At 37.2% G+C, this 14794-nt stretch overlaps 1 protein-coding gene across 1 annotated transcript in view; it reads right to left on the reverse strand.

Annotated features, from left to right (window-relative positions):
• Positions 1–14794, reverse strand: part of efna5a (ephrin-A5a) — a 53890-nt gene that overhangs the window by 4834 nt on the left and 34262 nt on the right. The window contains exon 2 of the mRNA XM_058759117.1: positions 6775–7067. Coding sequence (XP_058615100.1) covers positions 6775–7067 — 293 coding nt within the window. The remainder of the gene's footprint in view (positions 1–6774; positions 7068–14794) is intronic.

The following is a 14794-nucleotide window of genomic DNA, read 5'->3' on the forward strand; positions in this document are numbered from 1 at the left end:
CAACGCACTTCAGTAAATCTCCTCCTTCAAAGCCTCAATGTAATGAGCACGGACTGCACAAAATGCAATTTCCTTATAGCCAACGCAATATGTTCTTGATAATTCAATTGGTGAGGCTCGCTTTCACTGATGTGGACATGTATTCCACTGCGACTCTTTCCTGATGGAAAGAAATAGGGGGTTGGATGTCTTGTTTTTCTGGTTGGATGCTTGAAATTTGGATTATTTGACAGTAAACTTCAGGATAAAGGAGCTAAGACTAATGTTCACAGCACACACACACTCCATTAGTGGCAGGATGATGAATTAGTCTCTCTTTAAATTTGTTTACTGGCAGGAAATATTTATTGAACACCCTTATCTTGACCACAGACATCACTAACAGCAGTTTTTTTTTTTTTTTTTACTGGACAGCAAATTTGTGCTAAACCTTTCCGAGCTCTTTTCCTAACCTCTGCTGGTTGTGACCTTTCCACAAGCCTCTTAGATGTTGATTGGTCACTACATACATCAACACCTGCTACTTAAAGCTGTACTGGCAGCTAGTAACATCAACAGCTGCAAATGACAGATCACAGGCCGAAAGAAACACCTGCCACTAAAAGCTCTGTAATCAGCTGTGATGATACAAATGACTTCTGTTCAGTCCATAGACCATATCGCCAGTGACTGAACTGCTGAACCTTACACTGACTCTTCCAGTCAAACCTCATGTGTTCATGGTTCTGGTTTTGTTGAGAAAATATATGGGGCAGTGAACATAAGTGGCTATGATAAAGAAAAAAAAAGGGGGGTTTGGAATGCATATGGAAAGTTCTCAGAAATGTACTGTTTCTGTTGGTATCAAATGATATTTTCAATAAAAAATGCAGTGTAATGACACTAAAAATGTCACAAGTATCAAGAAAAATCTTATTTTAATACATTTTTCTTTTAAAAAAAACATATTATATATATATATATATATATATATATAAAATTTAAAAATTTGGGGGTATTATTTAACAAATGAAATGTTTCTTAAATAAAATTAGTGCTGTCAAACGATTAATCGCGATTAATCACATCCAAAATAAAAGTTTTGTTTACATAATATATGTGTGTACTGTGCACGTATATATTTTTGTATATTAAATATATTTATACATTTATAAATATATACATGTAAATATTTTCAAAATATATACTATATGAGTGTGTATTTATATATACATAATAAATCTACACAGTACACACACATATATTATGTAAACAAAAACTTTTATTTTGGATGTGATTAATCGCGATTAATCGTTTGACAGCACTAATATATACTCTCACACACACACACACACACACACACACACATACATATATACATACATACATATATATATATATATATATATATATTTGATAAACTTTTATAAATATATTGTTCACATGCATTTAAGGCAATGTACAGAAATATGTTTTTATATGTATTTGTTACTATTTTTTGAGACATTAAACTTAAAATTGTATAGAAATTGATGTAAAAGTTATATATGATTCATAGCTATATAAATGTCACGGATTGTTATTTCTCAGACAATATTAAGTTTTTTGGAGTAATGACATTTTACAATTTAAACTAACTTTGTCTTGTTATAAAAAGGTCAAAATATCTGATATTTTAAGAGATTCATTGATCTTTACAGTCATTATATTTAAGTCATGCATTTTGAAGTACTTTTTTAATAAATTAAAAGATTAAAAAAAAAGTGTCTTGTCATTGACCCATATATCTTTAACACTTTAAACCACCATGAAAGTGTCAAGATGAAGCTATAACAGGATCAGTTGCCTGTAGAGGAAAGAAAAAGAAACAAGAGAAAGACATGTCGGAAGAAAAGAATTATAACTCTTTTCCCCATTAGCTGGCTGGCTCATCTCTGAGCTTGCAGATATTCCCATAATGCACCATGGCTCTTCTAGCCTTGACCCCCATGATTCCCTGCTGTGTGGGGTCTCCAGCTGCACTTAATCTGTTGTCTCTCTTCTCATCCCCACACCCTCATGACTGCGGGGAGAGCTTGGGTTAAATCAGTGTGCTTATGTGTTGTCTACACTGACATACTAGGGGCTTGTGAACCCTTAATCATGTCCCCACAAGCATATTTCCTTTGATTTGAGTGAAATTTCTTTTGTCTCATTCCTCAAGTCTGGTCTAGTTTGGAGCTGGATCCCAGTGTTGATTGGAAACACTACTTCACAAATCCGTTGTACATTGTTGGCTACTACCACAATAAATAACTGTCGAGCGTGAGTGTGCAAACGGAGCATCGTATAATGTAACATCAGTATTGTCAGAGTCCAAAATTAACTTTTTACCCAGAGACATTAATAGGATGTCATCCCGCAGTGGGCATTTGGATATGTGGGGTGGGAGAGGGGACTGCAGATGAAAGATGTGCAGAAGTGAACATTGCTGTTCTACACAGGGATTCATGACTGATGAAAACCACAGCGAACCCACAGAAAAACATTCAAAACTCAGCATTTCAGTGGTAACATTGCACACTAAAAAAATCTCTATTAGTCAAAACCATGACGCAGATTATTTATGCATGTTTTTATTACACAAAGTAAATTCATATAAAATATGTCTAATCTCAAATATGTATTCTAAAGCTGTGGTAACACTCAATTCACCTGCAAATGTATAGTTTTTAATAATCAAATGTATTTTTCTTTTAATAAAGAAATCAATAAAATAATAATAAATAAATTTTTTATAAAATCAATTAATTAGACATGTTTTGATTATAAAAATTTAATGAAACCATCCAATCCAAAATCCAAAAAATGAACGGAAAACACAGATTTAGGTAAAAATAAAACTGAATTTGAGGAGAAAATAAAACGTATTTCATAGGACTTTAAAAATTTAATTTTTGCAAAACGCTTAATAAATTCATGATTTAATTTAATTAGACATGCTTTTGATTTATATATATATATATATATATATATATATATATATATATATATATATATTATTATTATTTATTTTATTTTTTTTATCTAACCATTAAAACAACATCTAGAAAATTTAAAATGGAAAAAAATGGAATCCAGAATAATAAAAACGGAAAAAAACAGAATTTGGAAAAAAATCAAACGGATTTCACAAAGCCCTAATATTCTTAAAATTATCATTTTTTATGTTTCACAGAATTCTGGGGTGGGCTATCACTTTAAGTACGAAATATTTCACATATGTGTTGCCACATGAAGCTCTGCAGATCAAAAGGACAGTTACGTAAGGTAAAAATCAAAACAAAAGCGTTCTTTAGTAAACGGTTTGCTCAAGGTCAGGCTCTTGCTCTAACACTTCGACTTCAACCAAGTATTAAGTTGCAGTTCCTTATAAAGCTACCCGTCACTCTTTTTATTACTCATCAAAGCCAATTTTTACTTGCAATTTGCACTTGACGTGTGTTAATTTTGGACCTTGAGTACTGTAAATGTGACTGCATGAATGCTCAATGCCGGCAAGAAAAACACATCTCTAATTTCAAGGCTCTCGCCGAATTTCTTTAAACATAAACTGTGACAATAATCAACAGTCCCAGCCGTATTAGGATGATTTCATGGGTGGCTTATATGACAAACTCTCATTCTGTCAGTCATCAGAATTCCCTCGCTGTCAGCATGCGGCGTGTAACTGACCTCTCATTGGCAGACATTAAGACTAGACTACTACACCAACCCTGCTTATTCAAAGACACTCTACACTGTCACGGAAATGGCTGCTCATCCACGTCTCCTTTGCCACACGGCCGACACCAGATCCCTGTGTAGTTCTCCACCCGAGCTGCAGACGGCCAGAGGCAATAAACCTCCCAGACACCACCATTCCAGCTATGGGTTGAGAGATCAGATGTGATGTAACCGAGAAGTCTGATAAATGAGGGAAAGATGGATTGATGCTCCGTCTTTGAGATAAGACGCGCACCGGTCTCTTTTCTCGCGCATTCTTGAGTGCTTTGAGAGCGCTTTGTAATGCGGGGAATAATTTTGGCTCAGGTAGCGACTATGCCACTTATAAGCAAACCGCAAAGTACGGGATTCTTATCAAAGCTACAAATCAGGTCTTGCTTTAAGCACAAAGTGGGAATGTTTCTGGTTTACCTTACAGCATTATGAAGATGGAGGGACTAGACTACAAATAGCAGTCGTGGGCTTTTGAAGCGGGCTCATATCAGACAGCCTGCACTGCCGTTGGCCCCGCTCGCGCAGGAGGGAGAGGCCGACTAAAAACCTTCCCTTGAAATTGGATTTCTATCCTCTGAGATTAAGATCAGACTTCCACATCGGCCATATTGGAAAAACATGCTGCTTTGAGCCGTTCAGGATTGTGAGTTCAACTGCAGTCATCAGAGCATGTTCACATTTGACCTACGGGGCCGGGCCCTCTGATCCCCCCTGATCGCTTCCTGAGCGGGCCGGGCATGCTGACTGACAGCACAGAGACCGCGCTTGTCACCCCTCTGCTCTCCTGGAGCGACCCCTCACTCAGAATGATTAGCCACCACACCGGCTAACAAAGACATTCTGTCTAACCAAATCATGACAGGCACACATCAAACTAATGAAGAGAATGATTCAGGAAAACTTGCTTCAAATATTAAATAGACTAAAAATGAAGACATTTTTTGCCTCTGGCAACATGATGTATTTTTAAAAAATATATATGTATACAATTCTTTTATATACAGTATCAAATTGTAAAAATAAATAAATTAATTAATTAATTAAATATAAAAACAGCAACTACTGTTTTTAAAGGCAAAACAAATTTTGTGAAATTATTTTCTACATATATCAAATTATGAAAATGTAATAATTGAAAATGAAATAGCATATATTACTAAATATATAAACAAAACCTTTAAAAGACACAGAGGCAGCAAATTTTATTTATAAAATTATTTTATATAGTAATAGAAAAATATAAAAATGAAAAATAATTACAAATTAAATAGTATATCATCATATTATATATAGCCTAAACAAATTTTATTTATAAAATGATTTTATATGTTATACAGTACATCAAATTGAATTGTAAATAATAATGTAAAATGTAACAGTAAACAATATCAATTTATACAAAAATATATTTTTAATCACAATGACAATTTTTTCCATAAAATTATTATATAAGCCGTTCAAAATTTTTACCATTTATATTGTATTATTTTATTTATAAATATTTATCTACTTTTTTATTATTATTTTGTATTATTTTATTTATTATATTCATTTTTTTTCCTTTTTTCTTTTTACAATTTATTGAAATAGCTTGGTATTCAAATATTCAAATATTTTCTGCTTTCTATGACAATTTTTGTCCATAAAATTATTATATATTATAAGCTGTTAAAAAATAGAAATACTAAAGTATATAAATAAGTTAATTGGCTATTAACCTGCTATTTATATAGCATTAGTTTTATAATTTTTTTTCTTAATTTATTCAAATAGCTAGGTATTACAATATATTCAAATATCTTCTGCTTTCTATTTCTAGTTTAAAATAATTGCAGTGATATGATCAAGGTTACTGAAAGTCGCTGTCTACTTGAGATAACATTGTGCGATCACTCTAAACTGCTATGCTTCAACTTGATCAGACTGACACGCTGTTTATTTTGTTCCCTTTACTCGTAATTCCGCACAAATGGAGAAACTTCCTCCTCTCTTGAGAGAACCCGTAACAGTTGAATCATGACACTGAGTCACACAGGAGTGAGACATGTGCACTATGAATCCTTGTTTTCCAACTTGCATTAACTGTAAAACACTTCATAGTATCTGACAGCTCCATCACTCCAGTCGCGATGTTTCCCATCTTATTATTCTTACTCACAGGACTTCGGGAAAAAAGTCCCTTTTACTATGTTGCAACGTCTCCGATAGACACCCACATTCATGCAAAACATCCCTATCTCCTGCTGGGATCTAACCCCTAAATGCTATGTACCGTGCATTCCTATCTGCTTTTTTTCTCAGTCTCCATGTACTTATCTCCTGTTTCTACCACTTCCCCCTCCTCATTCTCCAATTCCTTCCTTTCACATCTCATAAAAACATGTCTATCGTTTTATGCGCCCATGAGATCTGTCAGATCATCAGGTCGGATTCCGCCAAATCAAACGCTCCACATCTCCTGCGTGCGCCTGCATAAATGAACCCATCGCGGCCCTGAGCAGTCCGAACAGTCGGACCACTCCTGTGCCTTATTTTGTCTTCCCACTCCCGCCCTGTAGGGATCTGACTCCAGTTGTAAAAACATGGGTTTAGATGCTTGTTTTTAAGAGCCCTCTCACGAGCAAACGAAAGCTGAGACCAGGAGTTCGTAACAAAGACTCTTTAGAGGAAGACCAAGATGTTTTTCCCTGAGCTTCATGTTTTCCTTGTAGCCTGTTTGCCAAGACTCCTGAAAAACAAAGTCATACTTGGCAATGACTTCCTTTCCTTAATGCTCGTAATCAGATACTTGTCTTAAAAGTATACCATTAAGACTTGAGTTGCGTTATCCTCCGTGAGGACGCTAATACAACATCCTTTTCCAGGCAATGCAACTTTTTCCACGTATAAACCCGAAAGCCAATCTAACAAATGTATTTAACATGCGCAGCGTCTGGTTTTGGATACAGAAACCATAAAACATCATTGAGATACAAATCACTTCTGCACACAAAAAAAAATAATAAAGAAGGAAAGAAAAATCAACACGATACTCACAGATATAGTAATATTCTCTGCCTGGCCGAAATTCAAATCCCAGTGAGAATGGTGTGAAAAGCTGAAACTTCTCGGAGAACTTCAGTGGCCCGTTGGGCGAGTTAGGCCGGTTGCACTCCCAACGCTTGAAACCTTTTGCCGTGTGGTCGCAAGAGCTGTAGCCGTCGTAGTTGACCATGTAGAGGACGTAGTGCTCCGTTCTCTCCTCAGGGACCGTCTCCATGTAGTGGGGACAGTATACGTCCAAATAATCGTTAATGCATACGTCGATGTGGTAGTCTCCTCGGTAGAACCTGTTGCGAAAAGAAAGGCCGCAGTGAGTATATATGATATGAAATATTAGCCATTCAGTGACTCTCATTCGTATGTTTTACGAGCCATCGAGCCCCTACTTCACAGAAAGGCCACTTCTGGAGGAAGCCACTTATTTGAGAGCAATTACCGCAAATGTGAAAGCACGTAAATCATCCAATCTGAGTCCGCTAGGGCTCACTGAGGATCACGAGGAAAATTCATAATCCTGTCGTTGACGTGGATGCTTTAAATACGCCTGAAAGAATGAGTTTTCCATGGGCGAGAGATGACAGCTTGAAATATGGCACTCCAAGGAATGCTTCAGCAGAAAAAATGTGCATCTCTCGTGCCAAAACGGCCAACTATTCCTTGTTTGCTGAAAATCGAGATGACCTCCAGAGGATCTAACCAAATATGAATGTCAATGGAATGTGCACGACTTCATTTCGACAAGGAAGTGATTTAAAAAACACAGTCTCCCATAGGCGCCATAGTGACGATGGATATGCTCAGGTCAGCTATGTTTAGAGTCGCAGAAAACAATATTATATTTACACCAAAACTGAGTGAATGTGACTCGGCTTATACGTGAAGGACGTGCAGGATTTGGTGGGAATTGTTTTTAGGGTGTAAGCTAGTGGACACCCAGTAGGAACCCTGGGGAGAGCCAGATGAGCTTCCAGGCTAATGTGAGGTTAGCGTTGCGATCCTGCTGTGGACAGAAGCACAGCTGAGCACGCTGACACAAAGATTTCCACTCATTACGGACAATAAAAGACTATTGAGAGCAGATGGAGCTCGAGACCTATCAGATTATCATTATGTGGATTTCAAACGCACTGCTGGAATACTTAGTTTCCCTGTAGGTTTGGCCGGCTTGGCGGTGGTTTGAGTGTGGGTGTATGTGTGTGTATGCAGGTTTGGCAGAGTGTGTGGATGTGTATAGATGCTGCTCAAAATCTGCAAACACTTTAGGGCTATTTTGAACAACTATTGTTTACTACTCTTGGGAGCGACATCATTTGAATGGAAAGCAAAATCTCAGCTGTGAAAAACATACTTCCTGAGCGATCGCGCAGTCCAAATGTTTACAGCTCAAAATCTGGCATTTGAAAGTGTGTAACATGCAAACATGTCTTTTTACTTTGTCATTTGGTACTGGCAAAAACAAAGCTATTTCCTGATTAAATTTATTGGCTTCCTGTGTTTCCTGTCATCTTTTAAAGTGGAATGATTCAGTCTAGTGCTGACAAAAATCAACAGGGTTATACACTTTCCCAAAACTGGTGTCCAGAGCATAGGATCATGGAAACATTACAAAACAAGAAACACACATTTAAATAAGGTTCATGAACTAGCATTTATTAATGTAGGTTAATTTTAATTGTACATATACTAGCAAATATTTAACATTTCAGGGTATGCATGACCATTTGATATTTATGAAATGTATTGTTTTTAACAAAAGATTCTTACAAAAATAACTGTTTTCTATTTTACAGTATTATAAAATGTCATTTATTCCTGTGATGGCAAATTAGAATTTTCAGCAGCCAGTCCTCTAGTCTTCAATGTCACATGATCCTTCAATAATATGCATATTTGGTGCTCAAGACATTACTTATTTTTATCAGTGTTGAAAACAGTTGAGTTGCTTAATATTTTTGGAAACAATGATACATTTTTTTTTCTTCTTTGATGAATAGAAACTAGAAAGTTCAAAAGAACAGAATGTATTTGAAATAGAAATCTTATGTAACATTACAAATGTAATTTTTTGATCAATTAAATGCAGCATTGCTGTAATTTCCCAAACTTTTGAACTGCAGTGTAATTTTACATTATTTAAAGTATTATGAACAAACATGATTTGACAATAAACAACATAAACAGCATATTTATAATTCAACATTATCTGCTGTAAAATTATTCTTTATTGTTAGTTCATTATACCTAATGCATTAACTATTGTTAACAAATTGGCCCTTACTGTATAGTGTTACCCTTTTTTCATTCATCATCTTATAAGCTCTAAATTAGTCACAGAATAGAGTCATGGCTCTATCAATGCAAAGGTCATATAGGTTCATTTCACGGGAATGCATGAACTGATAAAAAAAAAATTTAATCTCAATGCAATGCAAGTTACTTTGGATAAAAGTACCTGCCAGACACATAAATACACGGTGAAATGTGGTTTGAGTCAAGGCTAATGCACTTTCACCTGTCTATCATGTGAAATATCTTTGCTAGAGGATACTAAATAACTATTTCCCCTGGGTCACAAAGTTAGAGAACCAAACAACAACATATTAGCTCTCTGGACAACAACACCTAAAGGCAACAGAGTGCTTTTCTATGTCGGTGTCAGAAAAATCAATGAGTGAGAGGGGATTGAGTCACATTGTGTCACTTTATAATATTCTAACGTGGCCTCTAAATCAAATGCCACCTCAGCAATTCATTTTCAATGTGTATCAGATGAGCTCCAGCGGGTTATAAAGAGATTTGACCCCATTAAACCCAATAACAGACAAACAGCTCATCAATGTTGGGCTTTCTTTCATGCACTTGAAGAGCGATGGGCCAGCTGGTCAATAAACCACACAATGCTGTGCCAATTCATCATTAGGATTAAAAAAGAAGCTCATTAGCTGTTTCTATCAAGGCTACTAACACAAACATGGCACATGGCTGCATCAGAACAAGTTCTACAACAAAAACCTCCCATAACGATAATCCTCCTATTCAGTCGATTCTCTCCATTGCTCTCTCTCTACGTGTTCAAACAGAGGGTTATGGGTGATGACCGGGGCAGACCTGAGTCTAAAGAAAGGCAGGACACCGGGAGGCAGTGGGCTCATGGAGTTCATGATTAAAGTTGGTTCATCCCAAGGTCAGACTCCTCAGACTTAACAATGGAATGAAAAATGAAGGAGGTTCTTCACTCAAGAATTTCCAACGGAAGCCAATTAAATCAAAAGAACTCTGAGGAGCTGGCATTGATTTTCCAAAGAATGGAAGAAATGGGCAAAAATATCAAGCTGACATAGACAAGCCTCTGGACAAAGCAGCATTATTGTTATTAATGGGAGAACTCACCAAAATGACAATTCAACTGCTCCAACATTCCAAACCTCTTCTTTGGAACACAAAAGAGTATATGTTGTCGATTTTGTTTCGGGCCCCATCGACTTTCATTGTATGGACAAAAACATTCTTCAAAATATCTTCTTTTGTGTTTTGAAGAAAGAAAGTCATACAGGTTTGGAACGACAGTAATTTGGGGGTCAACTATCCCTTTAAGTGCACCTCCTTACAACTTCCCGTAGAGGGCGCTCTTGAGGCAATGACTGACGTGACTCCCAGGGGTGTAGGTCAGCTAAGCCTCGAGCCCTCCAGGCCTTTCACAGTGGCACAGATGGAGGATCTCCTCCTCAGGTTACAGCTCTCGGGCCAGCCGTGGAGCAGTTGTCCCATCATTCAGTGGGGAGGCAACGGTACATCTCCCAACGCCTCAGATATCACTCATTCACCCCTTCCAAAAGAATGTCTGCCCAGAAGCATTAACATCACAGACAAACAATGGCCTGCCAGGACTTCAAGCTGTGCTGGCTTGGCAAACGGCTCAAAAGACGGATGAAGGTGAAGGAGGGGAGAAAAAATGCATATAAGAGCCGCCTCTCTGCAAGTTTCCCATGGAAAACACTCAGTGTGAGATTTTCTTGAAGAGACAAGATATATGGCTTGCTACATTAAAAACATATTGGTGTTTGTGGGAGGCATATCTATATTTCAGAAACATTGGCAAAGGAGATTCAGCAATATATTAGAGAAAAAAGGCTAGATATTTGAGTACCGGTGTGTGGATAGAAGAAAGCAAGCGAACATGAGTGAGTGAGAACAGGACTATCGGTCTTGGGTGAGATAGCTACTTGTCTAACATGTATGATATGTGGAAAGTATTTGCGGTGCCACAGGTTAATCGTCCCGCTCTCGTGTCGTTGTGATTAGTGGAGTGCCATATGGTATATGTCACTCATCAAACAATGAATATCCTGTGGTTAATCCTATGGGCTGATAAACACACACAAACAAATCTATATAAACAGCTGACCTTCATATCTGGCATTCACAAACTCTCAATTCAACTTGGTTCTAATTTTGATTAATTTAGACTGAGTTCTGATTTCTTTTGTAATACCAGTTTAGTTACATGAAAAAAAATCTCATTGTTTCTAAACAATTCAAATGGATAACTCATCTTTTTTAAAGAGTCATTTTTGGGAAATCGGGCTATACTGGTTTAAAAACGGAAACGCTAGTATTCAAAAATGAAAATTCTGTGATCATTTACTCACCCTCATGTTATTCGAAACCTTCTACAGAACAGAAAAGAGTTATCTGTTCTATCTGTTCTACAGAAAAAAACCATACAGGTTTGGAAAGACATGAGGGTGCGTAAATGATCACAGAATTTTCGTTTTCAAGTGAACTGTCCCTTTAAGAATCAGTATTGAAATTGAGAAAATCAATATTTTTACCCATCCAAGTCTGTATTAACGGCGAAAGGTTGCAAATGGGACACCCTGCGGCCTTCTGAATTTCACAGACGAGTGCAAGCAGACGTACTACTTATAAATAACATACTTGTTTAGATTGAAAACCTCATTATCCTGAGTGGATCCTCTTTACTGCTGCAACTGAATATTGAGTAGATGCTTTACAGATCTCAAATAACTAGACTGACATGAGTGCTTGGCACCAAATATACTCTAGTGGCCTTAATGCAACAGTGAGACCACGTGAGGTCAGGACAAGAGTCAGAGGTCATGGTTCACCCATTATTAATGAAGGCCTCCGTATTCAAAAGAGAACGAATAGAATGACGGCATTGACCCTGGGGTCGTTCATCTAGTGAGTGTATAACATGAAATTTATACACCGAACAGACAAATGCGAAGAAGAACAAATTATTTGTTGAGGAAAAACAAACAGGCAACAGCTCAGCAGCACAAGCGAGAGAAAGGAAAGGGTAAGAGTCAGACTACGGACATCTAAGCAAACATGAACCTGCCTCCCACAGCAGGCTGGAGATCTGACCTCTCCCAGAGGGGCCATTGCGAGCCCGGGTCGTTTTACAGTGCCTTGGGCAAAGCCGCTCTGCACCCAATCAAGACAACGTTGAATCAATTAAAAGTAGAGGAGCAGCAGTTAGCAAGCCACAAAGTCTGGCTTCAATCAGCAGCCCTTGCTAATTGTCCGCAATGCTCTCCCACTGATTTACGGGTGACTTAAAATAGTCCAGAGCACAACACGTTTTGTTTATGTCCTATTAAAGTCCTGTGTGGGAGTATTACTAAGGGTGTTTTTCCAGAAAGTTAGACTTTCATGTATCATCAGGGTGGCATAGCACTATGAGACCATACAGGATGAGAGAAAAGAGTGGGTGAAGAAGAAATGGCGACTGTCTGGCTTCCCTGGAAAGACAACTAGTCTCTCATAAGGAAGCATTGTACATTTAGGCTAAGTTTCTGATTCACCCGACACTAATTTATAAAAGAAAAGTAAACAATAAAATATATAAATGAATAATTTATTATTATACTGTGATGGAAAAGATGAATTGCCAGCAGCTGTTATGCCATTCTTCAGAGTCACATGATCCTTCAGAAATCATTCTATGTTAATTTGGTGCACAAGAAACATTTCCTATTATTATTGTTGAAAAAAATATATTTTGTGATCCAATTTTTTATGAATCTTTGATGAATCGAAAGTTTGAAAGAACAGCATTATTTGAAATAAAAACCCTTTTTTGTAACATTATAAATATCTTTACTGTGACTTTAATGTATCCTTGCTGAATAAACGTACCAATTTCTTTAAAAAAGGAATTTAAAAAAGTCCAAACTTTTTAACAGTATAGTCTTTATACTGTACATATACCTACATAACAGCCTAATGAAAATATAGATATTACTTATATTTAAAATTATGATTACATTTTAAATAACACAAACATTCTTTTAACAATTTTTGGTCACACTTTATTTCAAGGTTCAATTCTCCCTAGGGACTAACTATTAACTATGACTTTTGCTTCAATAAACTCCTAATTTGCTGCTTATTAATAGTAAGGCAGTTGTTAAGTTTAAGTATGGGGTAGGATTAGAAGATCTAAAATATGGTCCGGCAGAATAAGGGATTAATATGTGTTTTATGAGTACTAATAAAAAGTAGTTAATAGAGAGAATTGGTCCTTAAAATAAAGTGTTATTAAAATTTTTATATAGAATATGTCGATATAATATTTTTCTATAAAATGTATATTATTATTATTTTAAACTGGTTGACCAAAGAAGCTAGGTAAGCAGCTTTGTGGAGACAGAAGCACATCAGCATCCCATGATGAGGACCACCAGCATCTAAAACACAACATACACTGACCAACTATGCTGTTTTTATATTAGGTTTGGAGGGAGAGAGCGTGAGGGTGGCCTAGAGGCTGGCATGGAAGCGTTTTTACCTTCAACAAATGCAGCAGCGCCAGAAAAAACAGCACATGTAACGTAATGTAACATCTAAACATAGAGTCCCCTCAGAGTGCCAAGCATGCCGTGCTCAGGCCCCCCACACCTGGTGCTCTCAATCTCCCCCATCCAGCCCAGTTCATCAGAACCCTCAGCGGCCCTGTCAGAGCCTTCTCCATCAGCCAACACACCCTGCAGGGCTGAGAGCCAACAAACAGCCACACACACACACACATACACAGAGAGGAGACAGAAAACTTGGAGCATAACCGCCATGCAGCCATGATTCAGGAGAATGTTTTAAAATCTTTACACATGACTTCAAAAAGATTTAAAAGTAACATTTCCTGCTTATAAAATCTATATGTATAGTCCAGGAAATCCCAAACAAACAATACCATGGTATTACTGATATTATCAGTGTGCCATAATACCAGCCTGTACAAAAAAAAAAGTTAGCTGAATATGTATTCCCTGGGGGGGATCGTATGCATGTACCATATGTTGCACCAATGGTATTGACTAGATATGGTCTCATTGCTTTAGACGAGAAACACCTCCAGACCTCATTTGAATTCGCCTCATACCGACCGGGAAGGATTAGCTCACTGATGCACCACATATTGTGTTGTACGGACAGCATCGCCAAATAGCATTCTGGGAAGGAACCCTTCTGGAAAGTTCATTTTCCCTCCACTGAGGCAGTCTGGGTATAGGCAGCCCCAGTCCATATAATCAGCAAAATTTATAATCTCTATCTGATGACAGGTGATTCAAGTAAAAAAAAAAAAAAAAAAGAACACCTTTCCATAAATCAGAGCGGAGTGTTCCTGCCTCGGTCTCAACTGAAGATGAAGGGACGGAACCGTCATACAGATGTTTCTTATCTCCACGATCGAGCTAATAAACAGCGAGCTGAGTATATATTGCTCTGCCGCAAGACGTTCCGTGTCTGACTGATCTTATGTTTTTAGTGGAGGGAGCGCTTTCCTTTCATTCCTGATGCTTCCTCTGCTATCTGCATTCAAGAGCCAAGGGCTCCAAGTTCAACAAGTCCTCGTGAGGAAAATATTTATTATGGGCTGTGGTTGTGTGATTGACATCATAACATAACATCCTGGATTATGAAGTGGAATACGATGGAATATGGAACGCTGCGGTACTCTTTGAAGTTATGAATTAGAGGCTGCCAT

This window comes from Onychostoma macrolepis, chromosome 21, assembly GCF_012432095.1.
Source record: "Onychostoma macrolepis isolate SWU-2019 chromosome 21, ASM1243209v1, whole genome shotgun sequence".
Classification (NCBI taxonomy): Eukaryota; Metazoa; Chordata; class Actinopteri; order Cypriniformes; family Cyprinidae; genus Onychostoma; species Onychostoma macrolepis.